At 36.9% G+C, this 22,483-nt stretch overlaps 1 protein-coding gene across 3 annotated transcripts in view; it reads left to right on the forward strand.

Moving 5' to 3' along the window:
* The window catches only part of Grid2 (glutamate ionotropic receptor delta type subunit 2), a 1,042,163-nt gene that overhangs the window by 498,823 nt on the left and 520,857 nt on the right, over positions 1 to 22,483 (forward strand). For all 3 annotated transcript variants that reach the window (XM_070022289.1, XM_070022287.1, XM_070022288.1), the window contains one exon: positions 15,828 to 16,112. In XM_070022289.1, coding sequence (XP_069878390.1) covers positions 15,828 to 16,112 — 285 coding nt within the window. The remainder of the gene's footprint in view (positions 1 to 15,827; positions 16,113 to 22,483) is intronic.

Genomic DNA, 22,483 nt, shown 5'->3' on the forward strand with positions numbered 1-22,483 from the left:
ATATTATTGTTTTAACATGATGTTCTATAATATCAGATTATATAGTCCAAGTAATATAAATTTTTATACTAATATGTACATTTATTATATTTTGTATTAAATACAACATCACATACTGTAGAACATTCGAGAATGTTGGCCCTCTTGCATTAAAATAATAAATTGTCAAGTTGTATTAATTTTCTTCTATTTTCCCCATCATTGCAAGAATAAAAGGCAAGACTAACAGTTTTCTATAAGTCTCTGTTTACCTAAATTTTATTTTTTCTGCTTAGAAAGAATAATGTAAGATGCCACCATACTGATTATTTTTAAAAAAATAACTGATTTTAAAAAATATATATATTTTTTTTAATTTTATTTTATTTTATTTGAGAACATACTGTACAGAGGGGCTACAATTACATGGGCAGGATAATGCATACATTTCTTACCAAGCATTGCAGCCTCCTCCTTTGTTTACCCTTCACCTCCCTTCCCCGCCTCCCCCCTCCCCCCACCCAATTATACCCCCCTCCCCCCCACACACCGACATTGTAAAGCTGGTTTTGACATGACATTTTGTACTTCTCATTGTTGCAACAGGTCCACCTGAATCCTTAAACGACTTGTTTGTCCCCATCTCCTCCACATGTTATACTGACATCAAATATAGTGAAAGCGGGGGTTACACTGTGGGGGAGGGACATACAAGGCAACAAAGAAATAATCTTATAAATGCGTTAGAAACACATGCATGAAAGAAACGAAAACATTAAAATACATATTTAAGGGTTCATTTTCCTAACATCACATTATCTGACCTTTTCCGCTTGACTCATACCTATACTATATATTGCAAATAAGGGAAACCATGGGACCTATGCTTCTTTGGGCCTGGCTTACTTCACTTAATATAATTTTTTCCAAACCTTTCCATTTCCTAACAAATTGAACTGGCTACAATTTTAGAAATATGCTAGCTTTTTTTATCAGCACTTAAGAGCTCCCTGCCCAATATAGGAGTTTAGTTCCAAGCTCTAAGTTCTGTGGAGTGTTAGATTTCTCTCTTCACAGCCAGGTGCTTTTATTCTAAGCCATCCCTTCCATGTCTGGTCTCCTTGACAAATAAGTGAACTCAGAAGACAGAGTGGATGTTCCTACACTGTTTGGATCAAAGTAAAAAGCTCTCTTGTTAATTATTAATTAAAGATTAGCTTGACACAAGCTTGTAGATTGTTCATTCATTCCTGGCACTGGGGAATACTTTTCCACTTATCAAAAACTTGAAAGGAAATGAAATCCACACCATTTTCAAATCCATTTCTACAACATTCTCATTCTGCTCATTATTCTTCCACTAAGATGCTTCACATTCCTGACTCAGCTAAGTGTGTGTTCAAAATAGTTATCATTGCTTTCAATGGTTCCATAATGACTCTGTTTGAAACTGGAATTTGACATGCTAAGTCCAATTTTCAGGAGTTCTGCCTATCAGACAGATCTAGCCACTCATCCCTATGTACCAAATAGAGACATGGTAAAGAGCAGAGAAGGGAGATCTGTTGCATTGTGGGAGCCTACCATTGGATAACAGCATTTCATGCATCTTCAGCCATCTGCACGATACAGTTGTCAGTTCTAGGCTTTCATAGACAGAGAATGTGGAGCAGGTATAGCGGGCTATGCATAATTAGGAATCATCCTGGTCAAGGCCTGGCTTGGTTATTAACTCAGTTCTTTCTCCTAGATTCCAGACAAGTTATTAGTACTGTCATCAGTTGAGGGTAGCAATCCAATTCCCATGAGATGTTTACTTCTGCTCTAGAGCACAGCTTAAGTAATTGTCATCATTTGGGGTCTGGTCTGTCCCACAAAGCTTTGCTGTTCTTTAGTTTTGGTCCCTTGAGTAAGGATGTTATTGATCTGTGCTCTCTTTCCCAAGTGATTGTGAAGTTACTTTGGAGACTATGACACACACACACACACACACACACACACACAGAAGGGAGGTGGAAATGTCAAGCATTGTCTCCTGTTCTTAGTTGATTCATTTTGGGCCCAAGTAAGCAATCAGAGCTCTGCAGTTTTTAAGCACCTCGTACAAATTGAAGAATAAGCTTGGTCTGGGTTGACTTTCTTGATCTTTTCCCAGTACACATTTGGGGGAAAAATTCGGTTCTTTATACTGAAATGAATCAGAGAGTATATATTATTTACGCCTTATTTGGGGAACTGGAAATTTGTATTGACATAAATTGGATGTAAATGGAGGTTTCATTATGATAGTTCATACAAATATGATGATCAAATTCAACCCCTTTTTTTCTTTTACATTTTTTCCTTTCACTCTTCCCCACTTTTTTAAAAGTTTTTTTTTGTGGGTTTCATTATGCTTTTTTTTTTTTTTTTTGTCAGTTATAGGGCTTGAACTCTGGGCCTGAGTGCTGTCCCTCAGCTCTTCAGCAAAAGGTGAGCGCTCTACCACTTGAGCAACAGCACCACTTCCAGTTTTCTGAGTAATTTGTTGGAGATAAGAGTTTTATGGACTTTCTTGCCTGGGCTGGCTTTGAACCATGATCCTCAGATCTCAGCCTCCTAAGTAGCTAGGATTACAGGTGTGAGCCACCAGTGTCTGGCTTGCAATATGCTATTTTCATATATATATAATATAGTAGGCTGATACTCATGCCTCAACAGTCTCCTTTATTTTTCACTCCTTTCTAGTTGCTCACACCAAATCATATCATATTACTATTATACATATATAGTTCATTATCTATGCAAAGTAAAAGTGAAGGATATAGGCAAGAAAATGCATTAAACTTTACACAGATGTATTGACATACGATTAATACATTCCATTTCTGTTTTCACTTCACTGATAAATAACTCTAGTAAGCTGTACACATCATTAGAAAATGTAGGCCTAGTTGATTAAATCATTATAATTGATCTTTTAAAGACTATTTCATTTGTGGGCTCTTGACTTTGGTTTGGTCCTGGCATCATCCCACTGGTAAGCAAGATGTTTCAAGGACATCCACAATTTGTACAGGTTTATTTGCTCGCCGTGAGAGCACATTTCAAGCTGATAGCTTTAATTATTTTAGCTGATTCCTGGGAATGAATTCATGGAAGAGCAAAAGAGCTCAACTACCTTGAGTGCATCCCTCCCACGCACAGTGGCATGTAGTTCAGGCAGGCCCATGTTGGAAAACTGCTTTGGTTGCTGTTAGAAAATCTAATAAAAAATAAAATAAAATCACCAAGAATGCAAAATAGTATCATTACAAGAAATTGTAATTTCTGAATTGTATAATGAAAGCTCGAGATGAAGAACTGTTATGGTATTCAAATTTTCCAGAAGTAGGAACAAAGCTCATACACAACATAGCTAGTAATCATTTCCTCTAGCTGGGAGCCAGTGGCTCACGCCTGTAATCCTAACAACTCAGGAGGCTGAGATCTGAGGATCGTGGTTCAAAGCCATCCCAGGCAAGAAAGTCCATGAGACTCTTCTCTCTAATAAACCACCAGAAAACCAGAAGTGGTGCTGTGTCTCAAGTGGTAGAGCGCTAGCCTTGAGCTGAAGGGCTGAGGGACAGTGCTCAGGCCCAGAGTTCAAGCTCTATAGCTGACAAGAAAAAATTCCTCTAAAATTTCCATCATACTTATTCCCTTTTTCTTGAAGCATTTTTTAGATACTGTCTAACTGTATCTCATCTGCCCCTTCCTGATAGAGCACTTTGTCATTGGAACTTCTCTCATTAAAACAATTTCTATGGATACCGTTCATTGGGAAAGTTCAGGGTAGCATGTCACAGTACATGCTATCAAGTGTAAAATGATCTGTATCTCATGGAATGGCAATGGGGAAAATGCCATCATAAGTAAGGGTATTTCTAGCTATTCTTCTTTGACATATAACCCCATGAAACATAATTTCTTTCCCAAAGTAAAAAAAAATGAAATTCTCACTAATAAATTATGTGAAAGTTTTTACTTTTCTTACTTGTGGTAGGAAGGAGTGAAAACAAAAAGGGTTAAATTTAGTGGTTTACACACATACACACACATATACACACATATATTAGAAAATGGTTTTATTACAAATACTTATTTTTTTCCTTAAAAGAGCCTTCAACTCATTCATAGCAGCAAAACAAAAACATCCAAAGCTATCCAAAATATTAGAACACTTTTCAAATAGGCATATTAAAAAAAAACAAACGTATTGCCTTCCTTTCATGTAATCTTGAAAGAATGAATGCGCTTGTAGTAACAGTCAACTTCAGCATGGGAAAAAGTGAAGAAAAACTCACATTGAAGAAATAGAAAAGAAATAACTAAAATATAACAAATTAAGTTAGAGTATGAAAAAAGGATTACTCAGAAGTATCAGGAAGGAGAGAGAGAGAGAGAGAGAGAGAGAGAGAGAGAGAGAGAGAGAGAGAGAGAGAGAGAGAGAGAGAGAGAGAGAGAGAGAGAGAGAGAGAGAGAGAGAGAGAGAGAGAGAGAGAGATGCGACCTTCCAGGGAGATACATTAAAACCCTGATATCTAATAACCACCTTTAGTCAAAACTCAAAAAGAAAAAGTGAGTTTTGCTCAATGCACAAAACAGGTTCACATCTAAAAATGAGGATTCCTCCCTTCCACTGAGTTCTCTGAAGTACAGAGCTCATACATTTAATTGCCCTTTTCTCTGAAAGCAACAGGTTCTAGGTAGTAGTTGGGGAGCTCATCTATGTTTGTCATGATGTCAGTGGTTAGGAAGATTGTCATGTAAAGCTGGTGTTTGAATTTTATCCAGCCCCTTAGAAGAAACACTGTTTTTCTCGCATTGACTTAAATCACACACAAGGAGAATAAGGACAAATAATTCACATATAAGCTTTTTCCACCACACAACACTGCTTAAAAAATATGAAAGAGCTGGTACTGGTGGCTCAGATGGTAATCTTACCGACTGAAGAGGCTGAGATCTGAGTATTACAGTTTGAAGCCAGCCTGGGCAGAAAAGGCAGAAGTGGAGGTGTGGCTCAAGGTATAGTTCCATCTTTGAGAAACAAAATAAGACAAATACCAGTGCTATGTATATGTATGTGTGAGCATATGTGTGTGTTTGTGTGTGATATACATATATACATATCTATAAATATTTAGATATATATTTTGGAGAACAAAGTCTCTATGTGCCTTTGTGAGAAGCTGTCTTTTGAAAAAATGTCACAAATTTTATGCTCTACTTTTCAGGAATTATCACCTTTCACTTCCTAATTTCTGCTAGCAGGATTCAAACTAACTATTAAACAGTGTTTTTGACCTTATGCACTGTGCTATGGCACCAGAAAGCACTTGGACAATTGTTTCTCCAAGAAACAGAAATGCTTCTGAAAAATATGCTGGAGGACATTATTAGTAAAACAAGAATATGCAGCAAGAAAATGAGAAAAAAATCCATGTACATTTTATGCTATGCAAAAAGTGATAGTATAACTGTAGCAGTGATGGGTGGCATATGAATGGTAACTGATCTAGCTCCTCCTGCTAATTAGGTGCCTGAAGTTCCATTAAGCCAAAGCCACAGATTAAATTAAAGATTGAAGAAAAAATTAAATTCTTACAATCAATTAGAATGAATATATTATATTAAAATTGTGGTATTCATTTTAAACCCAAAGCAGATTTCTTCACACAAATGATCTAAAACAACTATTTAAAAGATTATTTTGGACTGGATGCATTGGTGCACTCGTATAATCTCAGCTATATGGGAAGCAGAGGTAAGCAGATGACAGGGCAAAAATGGTAGTGAGAAACCTGATGGCTTATACCCAAATCCTAACTACTCATGAGGCTAAAATCAGAGAGACATAGTTCAAAGGCAGTCTAGACACAAATCTGCAAATATCCAGTAGAAAGCCAGAAGTGGAGGTGTGAATCATATATTAGAGCACTAGAGTGGAAAAGTGACAGTGCCCAGGCTCTGAGTTGAAGACAAAGGAAGGAAGGAAGGGAGGAAGAGAGGGATAGATGGAGGAAGGGAGGGAGAAAGAGGGAGAAAGAAAGAAGAAAGTAAATAAAGAAAGAAGGAAAGAAAGAAAGAAACAGAGGAAGGGAGAGAGGGAGGGATGAAGGGAGGGAGGGAGGAATGAAGGAAGGAGGAAGGAAGGAAGGAAGGAAAAAGAAAGAAAGAAAGAAAGAAAGAAAGAAAGAAAGAAAGAAAGAAAGAAAGAAAGAAAGAAAGAAAGAAGAAAGAAAACAACAAAGCCAAGAATAGTGAAAAATTGATAACATGTTTGGATATCCTTTTTGACCTTGAATTTTTTTTTCTGCAAAGATACTGATAAGGTTTACTCAGGCCATCTTCTTAGTGTTATATTTCTGGAATGAAAGTTATGTAAGCAGGAGCAAACACAAGTCCCCAAGTTCAGTTCCCAAGACATCAAAAAGAAAGAGCAAGAAAGAGAAAACAAGTTGTGTCCCTATCTTGGGGCTCATTTCACTAAACACCATCTTATATAGTCATATGTACATAGCTTTTGACCTTTTCTGCTTGTGCTAGACTTACACTAGTTATTGAAAATAAGGGAAACCATGGGACCTATATTTCTTTGGGCCTGGCTTACTTAACTTAATATAATTTTTTCCAAGTCTTTCCATTTCCTAACCAATGGGGCAGTGCCATTCTTTCTAATGGAGGCATAGAATTCCATTATATCTATATCTATCTATATCTGTCTATCTATCTATCTATCTATCTATCTATCTATCTATCTATCTATCTATCTATCTATCTATCTATCTATCTATCTATCTATCTATCTATCACATTTTCTTGATCCATTCATCTACTGAGGGGCATCTGGGTTGGTTTCATATCTTAGTTATGGTGATGCTGTGATAAACATAGTTGTGCTAGTAGCTTTAGTATACCTTTGTTTTTGATCATTTGGGTAAATGCCCAAGAGTGGGATTGCTGGGTCATAGGGGAGCTCTATGTGGAGTCTTTTGAGGAACCTCCTTACTGCTTTCCAGAGTGGTTGAACAAGTTTACATTCCTACCAACAATGCAGTAGGGTTCCCTTTGGGCCACATACCCTCCTGTATCTGTTATTATTATAGTTCTTGATTATAGCTATTCTAATTGGGGTGCGGTGGAATCTCAATGTTGTTTTGATTTGCATTTCTTTTATGGCTAGAGCAGTTGAGCATTTCTTCTTGTGTCTATTGGCCATCCTTCTTTCCTCTTCAGAGAAGTTTCTCTTTAAGTCTTTCGCCCACTTATTTATTGGGCAGTTGTTTCTTTGAGGATTTGTTGTTGGGGGATTTAATTTTTTGAGTTCCAAGTATATTTCACATATGAGACCCTTCTCCATTGTATGGCTACTGAAGATCTCCTCCCAATTTGTGGGTATTCTATTGATCTTGCTATCTATGTCCTTTGCCATGCAGAAGCTCTGCAACTTCATGCAATCCCATTTGTCCAACGTTTCTTTGTTTTGTTGTTTTTCTGGGTCTCTATTAAGAAAATTTCAGGCTGTGCCAAGGAGCCCTAGAGTTTCTCCTGTTCCTTCCTGTAATGTTTTCAGAGCGTCTGCTTTGACTCCGAGGTCTTTGATCCATTTGGAGTTGATTCTGGTGCAGGGTGATATATAAGGCTCTAGTTTTTATTTTCTACAGGTATTTAATCAATTTTGCCACCACCATTTTCTGAAGAGGCTGTCTTTCTTCCATTCTATTATTTTAGCTCCCTTATCGAAGATTAGGTGGCTGTAGGTCTGTGGGTTCATTTCTGGGTCTTCAGTTCTATTCCATTTTTCCTCAGGTCTGTTCTTTGCCAGTACCAAGCTGTTTTGATTACTATGGCTTTATAGTGGAGTTTGAAATTTGATATTGATATTCCTCCAGCACTGTGCTTTTTATTTAAAATGTGATTTATTTTTCTTTTGCATGTTCTTTCCCCATGGTATAACCCCTGTTTTCACTATATTTGATGTTGGTGCCCTGCATCTTGTATATACATTTTTCTAATTTGGGGAGGGGAAGGGAAATAACAAAATGCTGAAATAAGGATATAGGTTTAACCATTGTAACATGAGATGTACAATACACTACATTGAAATGAACTGTACAACTTGGGGGAAGGGGAGAATTGGGGAGGTGGAGAGGGAAGGGATGGTTGGGGAAAAACAAAGGAGGAGCCAACAATGCTCACTAGAAAATGTACTCATTATCTTACTCATGTAACTGTAACCCCTCTATACACTCTTTTTTACATAAAAAAGAAAACAAATAAAAATAAACATTTGTTTAAATCCATTAAATCAAGAATTACTATGTAGAGACTATGCACCTACGTGATCGCTCAACACATTGTGACTGCAAACACTTCCAAAGACCATACTATTTCTATTTCACACATTCTAACTTACTAGATATTACATTGGACTGACACATTCAGAACTATTTACTGAGGTCTTCTAAATGCTAAGCACATCCGAGTATAAGAGAAAACACATCTCTCTTCACATGGAGCTTACATATGCTAATCCTATTACCGGAGAAGCACATCAAAATTTCCAAATAGAGTGTATAGGGAATACTAAACAAGTCCTTTGTTATGAGCAAATTCTTCTCATTTTCCTCCGCTTATTATTCTCAAGTCCCTTTAGGAATCTTTTGTATCAGTCGGAGAGGACAATTTCAGTAAGGAAAGATGCTCACACTGTCTCCTATGTGTCTCAAAGTCAAGTCTGGCAAAACTAACCCACCATGCACCCCACAAGCCAGGGGATGAGACTGTGTGTTCAATGGTCCATGAAAGACTGGCATCCAGCACAGACACACATCAGCATCTACTCTAGGGTTGGGGCACAAAGCCTCATGCAACATAGACAAATCTCCTGCTGTGGTTTAGTGAGGAGAACAACAAAAAAGTGAAACTAGAAACATATGTAAAATATGGCAGATGATAACTGTTAGGGAAAATCAGAAAGCCAGGAGAGGAAGAAGGCTGATTTTGAGAAGGAGCTGCAGGAAACAGACTCCCTACAGGCAAGATGATGAAGGAATGTCTGGGGAAATGGTACTCTAAGCAGAGGAAATAGAAAAGTTGACTTTGTGAACAGAAGAGGACCTGTGGTTAAAGTAAGATGAGGCAGCCTGAGACTATCTGAGTGTAAGTAGGAGTTCTAGTCCTGCAAGAGCTAATGGAGCTCTCTGAGCTACAAGAAGAAAGGCCAGAAAGAGGGATGCCTCTCCTCAGGTATAAGTGGGTCTGAAAGGTATTGCTATTGTGAATAACATGTGCATGTTACAGACAGGCAGAAGTCAGTCATAGCCATAGCTATTTATGTATATATCATTTGTGTGTTGATGATGTTCATATGTTGAAATTCTATAAGGATGTGTTTAGAAAAGCAAATAGTCTACAACATGGATGACAAGCAAATTAAGAGAGGGCCTGTGAGATCACATTGCCTTGGAGAGTTATTGTTTTCGTGGTGAATGAAGAAACTGACAGTGAATATTTGAGGATAATCATCTCAAGAAACATTTAGGACATGAAATTAATGGTATGCAGTAAGCAAGTCAAAGTGGAGAAGAAAGGAAGGAAGGAATGGTGATCCCTGAGTTCTAGCAATGATGTTCAGAATCAAGAGAGATAAACGAAAAATATCATTTTTTGGTCATTCTTTCTCTTTTGCAAACATAAACATATGTTTCTCTGTATCTTTGAGGTAATATTGTATCCATATTTTATGATGCAAAATTTGTTACGAAATATTCAAACTCATTTAAAAGAATCATTTGGGGAAACAAAGGAGGAGGTTACAATGCTTGATAAGAAATGTACTCATTATCTTGCCCATGTAATTGTAACCCCTCTATACAGCATTTTCACAATAAAAAAAATTAAAAAAACATAAAGCAAAGCAATTTTATTGCTTTTTAGTTAACGTATAAAAATTAAAACCTGAAATACTTATAGACCACCAAATAATGTTTTGTTACATATATGTATATATTGTATAATGTTTTGTGTGTATATAATATGAAATGTTGAAATATGTGTATCCTGAAACATTGACCATTTCTTTCTTCTAGCTTTTAAGAATAATAAAATTGAATGTTGAGGATTTCTATCAAGTGATGGGGAAAAGTTTCAAAGGCAGACATATAATATGACCTGGGTTATCAGTTTTGTCGCAATTATATTTAGCCTTGACATTTTTGCTAGCTGAGATTGTGAAGATAACAATCAAATCTTACCAAGTAGAGCTTTCTGCACCCATCTGTCTTCCGGAAGTTTGGGGGCCATAGAGTCCATTAGCTGGTGATCTGTTCTGCAGACAGAATGGGGAAGACAAAACTTCAGATAAATCAGTCATTTTATGAGCCTGCAGGCTATAGAAAGAAAGTTTTTCTAAGCAGAATAGGGAGCAAAACATTGCTGAAATTAAAATAAGTTCAAAGCATACTGTATCAAGAATTTAAAACTTCTGAATAGCTACTCAATTATAATTAACTTACCCTATAAACGTACTAAAGGCACATACTTAACACACAACTAACAGATGATATATTTCAGTTCTGTTTCAAGTAAGCAATAAATGTTTTCTATATTCTGAAAAAATTCATTTGAATCCATTCTGATTGAGGAATTTTTAATTCATGACTTATAAGGCAAGGTGATCTTTTATCATTTCTTGTTGGAATATAGTATAATTTAAATGTGAACTTTACCTGCCTTTGGACTTATTGCTAAAGAGAAAAATACATCTGTTGAGGACACCTGAAATTTTTGGAATTTATTCATATCAAGGTATTAAGCAAACAAAAAATCTTTAATTTTCCAAAAATAGAGAGCTCAACCTAATTCTTTTTCCCACAGTTTGACGCAGCTTTGTTACTGGAACAAGAATAAATCTATATTGATAATAAGAAAGTGTTAGCCACCAAAAAAAAAATTAAAAAAAACAATAGCTTCCAAAGGAAATGTATTTGCAATGCAAGCTCATAATCTCAAAATTATATATGTCATTGCTATCTGGAGAGTGTCTGGCTCAGATTCCTGGGGGAAGTAATTCTCACATCTTTCTTACTCTTATATCAAGCCAAGTTATGTCAAAACAAAGGAATCACAATAAGCCAGAAAGACAACAACAAAAAATATTTGCATTTAGGAAGGATGATACTATCCAAAAATACTTCACTGAGTTATCAATGAGCATTCAGTCACAAGCAATCCATTTCCAAATATTTTATAGATTTTGTAATGTTGTTTGTCTTAAGAAAAGGAGACCTTTAGGTAGTTATACAAAGGAGGTGCCATTTAACACAGAAGTTTATAAATAAAATGGCTCTTGATCAGTATTACCCCCTTCAACATTCTGACTGCTTAGTTAAATTTTAATTTTATTGTCAAGGTGATGTATAGAGGGGTTACAGTTACATAAATTAGGTACGAGTACATTTCTTGTCTAACTTGTTACCCCCTTCCTCATTTTCTCCCTCTTTCCCTCCTCAATCTCCCCGCCACCACACCCCCCTACACACCACTAAGTTGTGCAGATCATTTCTAATATATTGTCTAGTGAGTATCGCTGTTGCATAAGTTCCGACTTTGTCCACCATTTAGCCACTTTGTAGTCCCCCTGCCCTTCCCTACTTCAGATAAACGTATGTACAATAACCCAGTGACAACAAACGCAGTGACAACAGAGGATAAACCATAGCGGGAAAACACAAAAGACAAAAGAAATCATGTAGCACATTGACAACAACAATAACAAAGAAAAACCTCTTGTGTCCATGTCTTGGAGTCTATTTTGCTTAGCATCATCTTATATTAAGCTATTAAGCTATTCTGCTCACCTGCTAAGATTATCCTAGATGTATACTAATTATTACAAATAAGGGAAGCTATGGGACCTATGTTTCTTTGGTTCTGACTTAGTTCACTTCATATTTTTTCTAAGTCCTTCCAGTTCCTGACAATGACCCACCCCTTCCCTTACTTTTAAAAACCTGTTGGTATACACAATGAATTCCTGACTGCATTTCCCCTACCTCCCCTGTAATTGGTTTACCTTCCTCATTTGTCTCTATCCTCTCCTCTTGCATGTACTTATTTCCTGATGTTGAGTTTGTTGGGCTCTGACCTAATCTTTCTAAAAGATTGTACTATGCGGTCTCCACAGAGTCTATTATACTTCAGTTGACTCATTTGTAACCACTTCCATACCACCCAACCAAGAGATAAACTTTTTACTTTCAGAACCAAAACAAGGTAGTGTACATGAATGTCATTCGACTTAAAAATGTAGACATTTCCTTAGCCATCTTCACTTCCATAACTACTGAACGAACAAAATGGATTGTAACAAGTTTCTGATCACAAGTGCTATTTAAAAAAAAACAAAACAGGTATATTTTGGCAATGAGAAAAACCTCCAAACATCTTTGGTAGTGTTAAAATCTCCAACAGCTGGAGCCACAAAGCCAGCCAGCTGCTCAAGATGGTCTATATGTAGGGATGTGAAATGTGTGCACGCACGCATAATCAGGATAAATCACAGAGCCTGAAATCAGTGGAAAAGAAATGTGCCATTGCAAAGTCCTTGGCTTGCATTCTTTTTATAGAAGAAAGTAGGGGAGCACACAGAGGGATCCTCTGATCTTCCCAGTCAGCTCTCACATTCTGCCTAATGTACAGATGTGTACATTCTATGCAACTGAATCTCGAAAGAACTCACCCTTTTAACAGTCAAGATGGTATTCCTGCAAAAGGTAGACTGTCTTTCTAAGCACAATCTGTACAGCAAGATGGGTAATACCACACCGTAATCTACATACAACACATTTATTTTTAATGTATATTTTTATTGTAAAGATACTGTACAGAGGGGTTACAGTTACATCAGCAAGGTAAGGAGTCCATTTCCTATCAAGCATTGTTACCCCCTCCTTTATTTTCCCCCTACTATCCCTTTCCTCCACACCTTCCCAACTCCTCCCTTCTCCCTCCCCCGCAAAGTTGTAAAGTTCATTTTCAACATACTGTCTTGTACATCTCATTGTTACAATGGGTCATCCTGTATCCTTATTTCAGCATTTTGTTATTTCCCTTCCCCTCCCCAAATTAGAAAAATGTATATACAAGATGTAGGACACTGGAATTAAATATAGTGACAACAGGGGTTGTACCATGGGGGAAGAACATACAAAGAAACAAAAAAATCAAATAGTATATTATAAGTACATTAAAAAGACAACAAGAAAGATAAAATCTCTTGTGTCCCCCAATCTTGGGGTTCATTTTGCTTAGCATCAGATTATATGGTCATATGTACATAGCTTTGACCTCTTCTGCTTATCCTAGACATATACTAGTTACTGCAGTTAAGGGAAACTTGAGTCTGGCTTACTTCACTTAATTTTTTCCAAGTCTTTCCATTTCCTAACAAATGGGACAATGTCATTCTTTCTGATGGAGGTGTAGAATTCCATTGTGTATATATAGCACATTTTCTTGATCCATTCATCTACTGAGGGGCATCTGGGTTGGTTCCATATCTTAGCTATGGTAAATAATGCTGCAGTAAACATAGTTGTACTGGTAGCTTTAGGATTGCCTTATTTGTGATCGTTTGGGTAAATGTCTAAACATGGGATTGCTGGGTCATAGGGGAGCTCTATGTGGAGTCTTTTGAGGAACCTCCATACTGCTTTCCAAAGTGGTTGAACAAGTTTACATTCCCACCAACAATGCAGTCGGGTTCCCTTTTGGCCACATACTCTCCAACATCTGTTGCTATTTGATTTCTTGATTATAGCCATTCTAACTGGCATGAGGTGGAATCTCAATGTTGTTTTGATTTGCATTTCTTTTATGGCTAGAGAAGTTGAACATTTCTTCATGTGTCTGTTGGCCATTTTTCCTCTTTAGAGAAGTTTCTCTTTAAATCTTTAGCCCACTTATTAATCGGGCGATTGTTTCTTGGAGGATTTGTTGTTGGGGGATTTAGTTTTTTGAGTTCTAAGTATATTTTAGATATGAGGCCCTTGTCCACATAACAACACATTTATTCATGTACAAGTAACTGATTTTAAGATAAGTAATGGTGCCATATGCCTGTGATCCCAGTTCCCTGGGTGAAAGAGGCCATCCAGATCAAAGTAAGCAAAACCTATCTCAAAAACCATCTAAGCCAGGCACTGGTGGCTCATGCCTGTAACCTAGTTACTCAGGAGGCTAAGTTCCAAGGATTGTGATTTGAAGCCAATCCAGCTATAAATTCTGAGAGACTCTTTCTCCAACTATCAAAAAGCTGGAAGAGGATGTTTGGCTCAAGTAGCAAGTGCTAGCTAGTCTTGAGCAAAAATGCTCAGAGACAGCACCCAGGCTCTGAGTTCAAGCCCCAGTAATGACACAAAAATAAAATAAAATAATTAAAATAAAATAAAGTAAAATAAAACAAACCACCAAAAGACTTGAGATAACACTGAAACGAATCAATGACTTTTAGGTTCAATCTCCACTGCTACAAAAGAAGGAAATATATTCTTTTTTTACAAACAGAATTTAATAGGAAGTAGAACAGTCCCCTAAATCCCTAGTAAATTAATTAGAAACTGTACTTGGTACCAACTATCATACTTGTTTTTCTTTTTTACCCTATACATTTATTTGTACCTATGATGAAGTTTAATTTATGAAATGAGCATAGTATGATTAAAATAATGACATAAGAAAATAGAAAGCATAAGAACATGTTATTTTAAAAAGTGATGTGAACATGGTCTCTCTCTACACCTCTCATTGAAATTGAGGTGATACAATGTCCCCTTGCTGAGTTGAAGTGGGGTGATGAACACAGGCAGTGTGACAATGTGTTAGGCTCCTCTTCACCTCTCACAGAAACACAAGTTCTAAGCCACCTTGACAGATGGCTGCTAAACAACCAACAGCCCAGTAGCATGGATAAAGAAGTGATTCAGCCTGCTTTGGAGATTTTGGTTTTCAGGCAACACAAAATGGCACACAGTATAAATCTTATAGATCATTTCTGGAATTTTACACTTACTGCTTTCAGACTGTAGCTTGGTACAGACTGTAGCTGATGGTGAGTAAATGGAACTACTCTAATGTCATTCGTTGGAATTTGCTAAAGCAAATTTACCTACCATGTGTATTTGATATATCACTTTTTATTTGGGACTTTAATCCTTCCAAATCTGTAGGTTTAAATAGAAACTTTTCTTGTAATCTTATCCATGATAAGAATGTAGAAATAAAACAGTGTTTCATTTGACAATTTTAAACATGACTTTTTAGTGGAAATATATCCTGTTACATTTACTCAATCAACTTGTCATTATTGTAATCTAAAAATTGAATCTGTATCTTTTAAGATACTCTTCTTATTTTTACATTAAATAATAAATCATCGAAGCTCTTAAGTAAAACCCTGCTTAAGAGTTTTTTAATAAACAGTTAAGATATTATTTAGCATAATAATGAAACAACTTTCATCTCTAATTTGGGCAAGACTCTAACCAGAGGGTATTGTATTTTTCTCTCTTTGCAGAGAGTTAAGTCGAGTCAGGAGACGCTAAGTAATTCACACAGCTAATAAATAAGGACAGGATTCTCAAACGAAATTCCAACAACACTGTAATTTGAGGATCTCTCCATACAGAGCCTTGGCTTCTCCTTTTAATTGGCACAGTCGAGTCAGAGCTTTGCAAATCTTTATTGCTGTTCAAGAAGAAAAGAGAGGGAGGGAGAACATATATAAAAATCCTAATGACTGCCTCACTGTGTTCTCTTTGCAGCCTGCGAACTTATGAACCAAGGCATCTTGGCCCTAGTCAGCTCCATTGGCTGCACGTCTGCGGGGTCCCTCCAGTCCCTAGCCGATGCCATGCACATCCCTCACCTCTTTATCCAGCGATCCACAGCGGGGACCCCCAGAAGTGGCTGTGGACTCACCCGCAGCAACAGGAATGACGATTACACCCTCTCTGTGCGTCCGCCTGTGTATCTGAATGACGTTATCCTGAGAGTGGTCACGGAGTACGCCTGGCAGAAATTCATCATCTTCTATGACAGTGAATATGGTAAGCGCTTACCACCCTCTGAACCGCCTGCACCGAGGTCTGCCTGAGAAACAACTTCACTGAATCCTCAAAATCTGTAAGAGGCTCACCCGTGATTTGTAGTGTCATTAAGTTCATCCTTTTGATGTCAACTACCTTTCCATTTAAATTTTAAAATCAAATGGCTGTTGAGCTCCATGGCATGTATTTGCCCTCCAAACACTTGGGAACTAAACTAGGGTAGAGAGTTCAAAGCAAACCTGAGTTACTTAGCAAGACCCCATCTCAAAAATAATCAAATGAATACCCATACCTAAGGCTTATTTTATATTTTTTTCTAAAAGAGTCTGACTTCAGCGTATATTGGTTTTTTTTTTCAAGTAATAGGAAGTTGTAGAAAAAATGCAATCACAGAATATATTCTCTCTCTATGTGTGTATACCTTTTTAAAATTACTTTCATTGTTTTTATAAAGGTGATATTCGGAGGGGTTCCCCTTTCATAAGTCAGGTAATGAGTACACTTCTTTTTGGAAAATATCACCCCATATCTTGCCCTACTGTTTTCCCTTCTGTTCCCATTCACAAAATAGATAGTTTATTTTCAATGTAGTGTTTAGTGAGTACCCCTGCTGTATTTGTTCACCCTATGTCTCTCCCTTTCCGTGCCTCCTCTTACCTCCACCAACACAGATACATGAACAAACAAACAAGGCAAAAAGAAAAGTCAGGGAAAGAAAAAAATAACACATCTTATTTCCATTTCCCGGAATCCATTTTGATAAACACCGTTTTGTATGATCAAAGGCACAGAGGCGTTGTGCCTTTGTGTTCCCCGGCCCAAGAATATTCCCGGCTGGTCTCACTGTGTATGAATGCCTAGAGTGCTATATAATTTATCATGTCCCAGTATATTTTAGATCTAGCTTCCACATATGAGATATAAAAACCATTTCTTGAGACATCTTAAAACACTGAGAAAAAGTTTCCATTTTCTGTTTATTATTCTTGATTAAAAATATCTGACAATCTTGCTTATACCCTGTGTTGACTTCAGTACTTCCTCAATACTTATAATTTAGAGTTGCTGCAATGATACTTTAGCAGCAGCACTGCATATTATTGTCTTCAATATAAAAGTTTACAAAAGGCCAGGCACTGGTGGCTCACGCCTGTAATCCTATATATTCAGAAGGTTGAGATCTGAGGATCGCTGTTCAAAGCCAGACTGGGCAGGAAAGTCCATGAGAATCTTATCTCCAAGTAGCCACCAAAAAACCCTAAGTGGAGTTGTAGTTCAAGGGGTATGGCACTAGCCTTGAGGGAGAAAAGCTCAGTGACAGTGCCTAGGCCCTGAGTTCAAGGCCCAGTACTAGGACATAGTGTGCATACACACACACACACACACACACACACACGTAATGATAATAATTAAAAGAAAGAAGAAAAGCAACAGTTATGTAGTTGAAACAATGTATTCTCCAAGGCAAAACACAAAACATGCTTCCTAAATTTACCACAATTTGAGAAGAAAACATTTTTTCTCAGCGTATTATCTTGCAATACATCAATATAATGCTCAAAAATCATCTTTTTTCCTTGTTTTCTAACTGACTTATCCCCACCATCTTCAAATATATTTTCTTGCTTATTTCTGTCAATAGGAAAGAGAAAGGGAAAGATAGGCTTGATCAAATGAGGAGAAAGAAACTCAGTAAAGAATTTAGATTTAGAAACATGCATACAACTTAGAAGGTATGTCTTCAGAAAGAGTCTCTAAGCATTATTCCCTCCTGGATCTTCTTTTTACATTTTTATCTAAAAGAATGTTTTCCTTAGCTAATAAGTAAATAAGCATTACAAAATTGAATACTGTCTTGTCCTGATCTGCCCAACATTGTGAAGAATATTGGCGCAGAGATCTGTCACACAGTGGGTCAGAAGGCACTGTCAATAGAATGAAGAACCAACAGGCTGGCAGAAATCTGGACAGCAACAAACAAGAGTTCCTGTGGACTCCCAGAGAAGGAAAATAACCGGCAGTCACATTTAGCCCCCAAATATTCAAAAGGTTGCATGGGGTTTTGGCAGCCAGAGTTCTATTAAACTTGATGAGTAGGATTCAGCCAAATTCTGTGACACTCTCTAGAAACAGTTTTTTTGTCTCCAGTTCCCAGGACGGAAACCCGTATTTCTATTACTTAATTCGTGTTATTCAGGGGTCACAGCACAAAAACCAAGAGACTGAAATGAATAAAATAAACAGAAAACGGTATAAAAATTGGCTCATCAGCAAAATGAAGGATTGAAAGCAAGACGTGTTTGAAATTCTGGACGGAATTGTTTAGTCAGTGAACCCATGGTCTCAGGGATCAACAAGCTAAGAATGAATTTTTCCATTCCTTCCTGTCAAACTGTCTGTGGCTTTTGCCATCTTCAATGGGGTTGTTATAGTCTCTGAGGGAAACATAAATTGGAATGATGAATTTTTAAACCCTAAATCATTAGGGCAAGGAAACAGTCAGGACTATTAACAGAATCCTATAAACTAAAGGGCAGAAAAGTGATTATTTTGATCTGTGTGGGTTTTGCAACATTAAAATGAGACTTTAACCCTTTGATTCTAAATAGGAGAATAGAATAGAAAAAACTTGAGAGCTGGTTTCCAAATCATGTAGAGATTACAATAAAAAAGTTCTTACAAAAAACATTTTTATTCTTGATGAGTTAGATACATTTTTGAAAATAGGCCTGAAATACATAGTTGTGGAATTATTAACAAACACTTGAAATTTTCCATGCTTCTGTTTTTCTTTGAGTGAGTACTATGACATAATCACAGTGTATGACTGAATGCCTTTAAAACAATCCTGATAAAAACTGTTCTTTTTATATAAAATAATTGAAAAATATTTTTCTTTAGTTGGAGGACAAACTTTTTACCTTATTTAATTTAATAACATGAAAAATTGCTTTGCTTCTGTCATTAATATTATTTCCAGTAATACCATTACTTAATGAAAGAAAATGTCCTTTTGATACTGACAATAAATCTTAGTAGTAAAAATCTAGGCTACAGTCCAAGGTAAACATAAAACTGTCCAAGTACCTTGTACCTTGATGCAGTTTCTATGTATTTACATCTCCATTCATCAGTGTCTTCGTTTTTAACTTCAAACCTTGGAATTGCACTTGACTTTTATCTTGATTATCAGGAATTGCTTTCATTAATGAATGGATTAAACTTGGTCTCTGGATGAAATCAGGCAGCTTGCTGGGGCCAAATGTTTCAAAGGGACTATTTTGCTAGAAAAATATCCTTTACTTAAAAAAAGAAAAAAAGATCTCAGTACCTATATGTAGTTAATTAGAAAAATACTTTTTTTTCCAGAAACAGGTAATTATGATTAAGGGCACAGGATAAAAGTCTACTTTAAACTCTCTAACAAAGAAAATTCATATCTTTGATTCTAAGTTAAAGGGATGAAAAGGGACCAAAAAAAAAAACCTAGAGAAACTTTATTTGAATAGGTTGATTCAAGACATTTTTAAAGGCTTGAATTTTTTTTTAAAGGCTTAATTTTTTTTGGGAGGATCCGGTTGTGGGGCCTGAATTCTGGGCCTGGGTGCTGTCCCTCAGCTCTTCAGCTCAAAGCTAGCGCTCTACCTCTTGAGCCACAGCACCACTTCCAGCTTTTTTTCTTTTTGCTTATGTGGTGCTGAGGAATCGAACCCAGGGCCTCATGCATGCAAGGCAAGCGCTCTACCACTGAGCCACCTTCCCAGCCCTAATGTTAATTTTTTAATGTGCCATTCTTCTATACTTAGTCCAGTGAAAGGTATGAGATGAAAAGTTTTATAGACGTAGTCTTACCTTTTAAGGAGCAGGAGAAACAATAATTAACAAAAGAGGTAAAATAGGCTGCATCTCTCAATGAAAGAAAGAGTAGGTAAAGTGTTATCTGTGATGCAACCTGATGTCTGGTACTGTAAAATGAGAAAAGGGTTTAAGTTAGGCATTACTCATTAAAGGTGGCTTTGTGGTAGACTTTGATCTTGGCTATTAAAGATAGGTAGAATTTTCTGAGACAATTCTATGTGAGAAAACAGCCACTTCAATAGAGAGAAAGTGTGATCAAGTCTTACAGCAACTGAAATATTAAAAATGTCTCTGAGCATTCCTATTTGCCAGGAGCTAGAATGAATATTTCAATGGCATATCATTTAGTTGTAGCTGCCAAAAATGTAAGAACCAAGGGTAATCCAATAGCAGTTGTTTGCTCTATCCACAGTTTGTCCAATTATCTGTATGATAGCCTTCTGAACTAATTGTTATTAATGTCATTGTTGTTGTTTGCAAATTTGAGGTACTGAGGGGTCAAGCAACCTTGAAATCAAGAAGCCTAAATCCAAACATGAATGTTTTCTCCTACAGTTCTGGCTTTCAGCTACTAGAAGAGTAGCTGAAAAAGAACTAAGATTGATTTCTGACAAACTGAAAAGATAAGTTCACAAATGAAATGTGAATTAGAAGTTCAGAAAGTAAAACTCTTCATTAAAGAGGTACAATCACCTGTGTCCTATCCTACATATGAACAACAGGAAATATGCTATATTTAAATTGGGAAATTCTACTAATTAAACCTTCTCGGAAGCATAGAAAAAGAATATTCAAAGTAGGCTGATATATGATATCATTAGCAGAAATAGCAGCTGATTTACACAATAGCCATTGTCCCACAGCAGAGCAAGGGAACTTACACTAGCATGGCATTGAAAGTACCCTGAGCCACACACACACACACACACACACACACACACACACACACACACACACACACACACACACATACACACACATACACACATATATTCACATTATATTTGATGTAAATTATGAAAACATTGAATTACATAATTAAGGCTAAGAATGGAAGGGAGTGATGGGGGGAGAACATTAATCAAGATACTCATAACCTGAATTATAGAGTTACCTCTTTATACAATTACTTGGTATTAAAGTTTTCAGAAATGTGGAGAAATAAAAAAGGCCCCATGAGACATGAATCAGTGTTAGGTAACTTGTTCATTTAGGGTTTTATTTTTTTGCGGGGGGAGTTTTGTGTGTGTGTGCCAGTCCTGGGATACTCAATCCCGAAACTTTTTCTATCAAGGCTAGAACTCTACCACTTGAGTCACAGCTCCACTTATGGTTTTTTGGTAGTTAGAGATAAGAGACCCTTGGGCTTTCCTTCCTAGTCTGGATTCAAACTGTGATCCTCAGATCTCAACCTCTTGAGTAGCTAGGATTACAGGTGTGAGCCACCAGCACTGGGCTTCAGTTGCTATTGATCTACAATTCAGTAGGCCTTATGGAGCAAAGCGGTTGAGGTCTGTGCTGTACTGTGGGGGGATGAAATACAGCTAAGTAGCCCTGACCGTAGGGGACCAACATACCCTCTTCTCTAGAGAGCAAATGTGTTTGCAAAATGTGCATTATGAGACTCATGGAGAACTCGCTCTCACTCTCTCCCTTGTTAGGTTCTGACAGATTTCCCCATATACTGAGTAATGTGAGTGACAGGGACTGTCTGGGACCCAATCCATTCACTTTTTCTCATCTGTCTTTAAGGATACTCTGAGCAGTACACTCATAAAGTGAATTGTTCTCAAACAGTCATGGCATTAGACTAGTCTCAGGCAACTAAAGAAATCCCAGAAACTATCAGAATCTACTTTTAAAAGTCAGGCAACTTTCTCCTTAAATTCCTACAGAAATGTACCCACTTTGCCAAGAAGTATTAATCTAGGTTGAAAATATTTACTTGGGCTTGAATAGTCTGTGCTTTGGTCTGGGAGTAGGAAGTCTGTTACCCACAACTATCACGACTGTGGTGAGTCAATTGGAGATGAGCTAAATGATTTCCAGAGCAACACCATGGATCACCTCAGTGAAAGGAAAAATTTTCTAATTGGACAACTAAGGAATACTGCTCCCAAAATAACCCACAAGCCTAACTGTTGTTCATTAGTCCTTATTCTAGGCCTAACTGTTGTTCATTAGTCCTTATTCTAGACCTCTAATCTGATGGTTTTCTTGCCCCTTCATGGCAGAGCAGATATTGGCTATAAGACATAAGATATATTGGCTATTTTTAGGATTCTTACTTGCGAGATTATAGGAATAGTAAAGACATTGTGAGTAGAACCATCTGCTCAGGCATGGCAGCTCTCAGAGATAGGTTAATCCAAATCTAAGCTACTTTTTCTAGTTTAATATATTTACACTTAAGTGTTTTCTCTCATGAACACAACTGAAATGATGCTGAAAATAAAAGATAAGTTAATGCCCTTCTCTGTGCCTTGAAAAGTCTAAGGATGTTGCATTTCCAT

The sequence above is a fragment of the Dipodomys merriami genome, unplaced genomic scaffold, assembly GCF_024711535.1.
Source record: "Dipodomys merriami isolate MVZ:Mamm:240054 unplaced genomic scaffold, mDipMer1.0.p SCAF_15, whole genome shotgun sequence".
In the NCBI taxonomy this organism is placed as follows: domain Eukaryota; kingdom Metazoa; phylum Chordata; class Mammalia; order Rodentia; family Heteromyidae; genus Dipodomys; species Dipodomys merriami.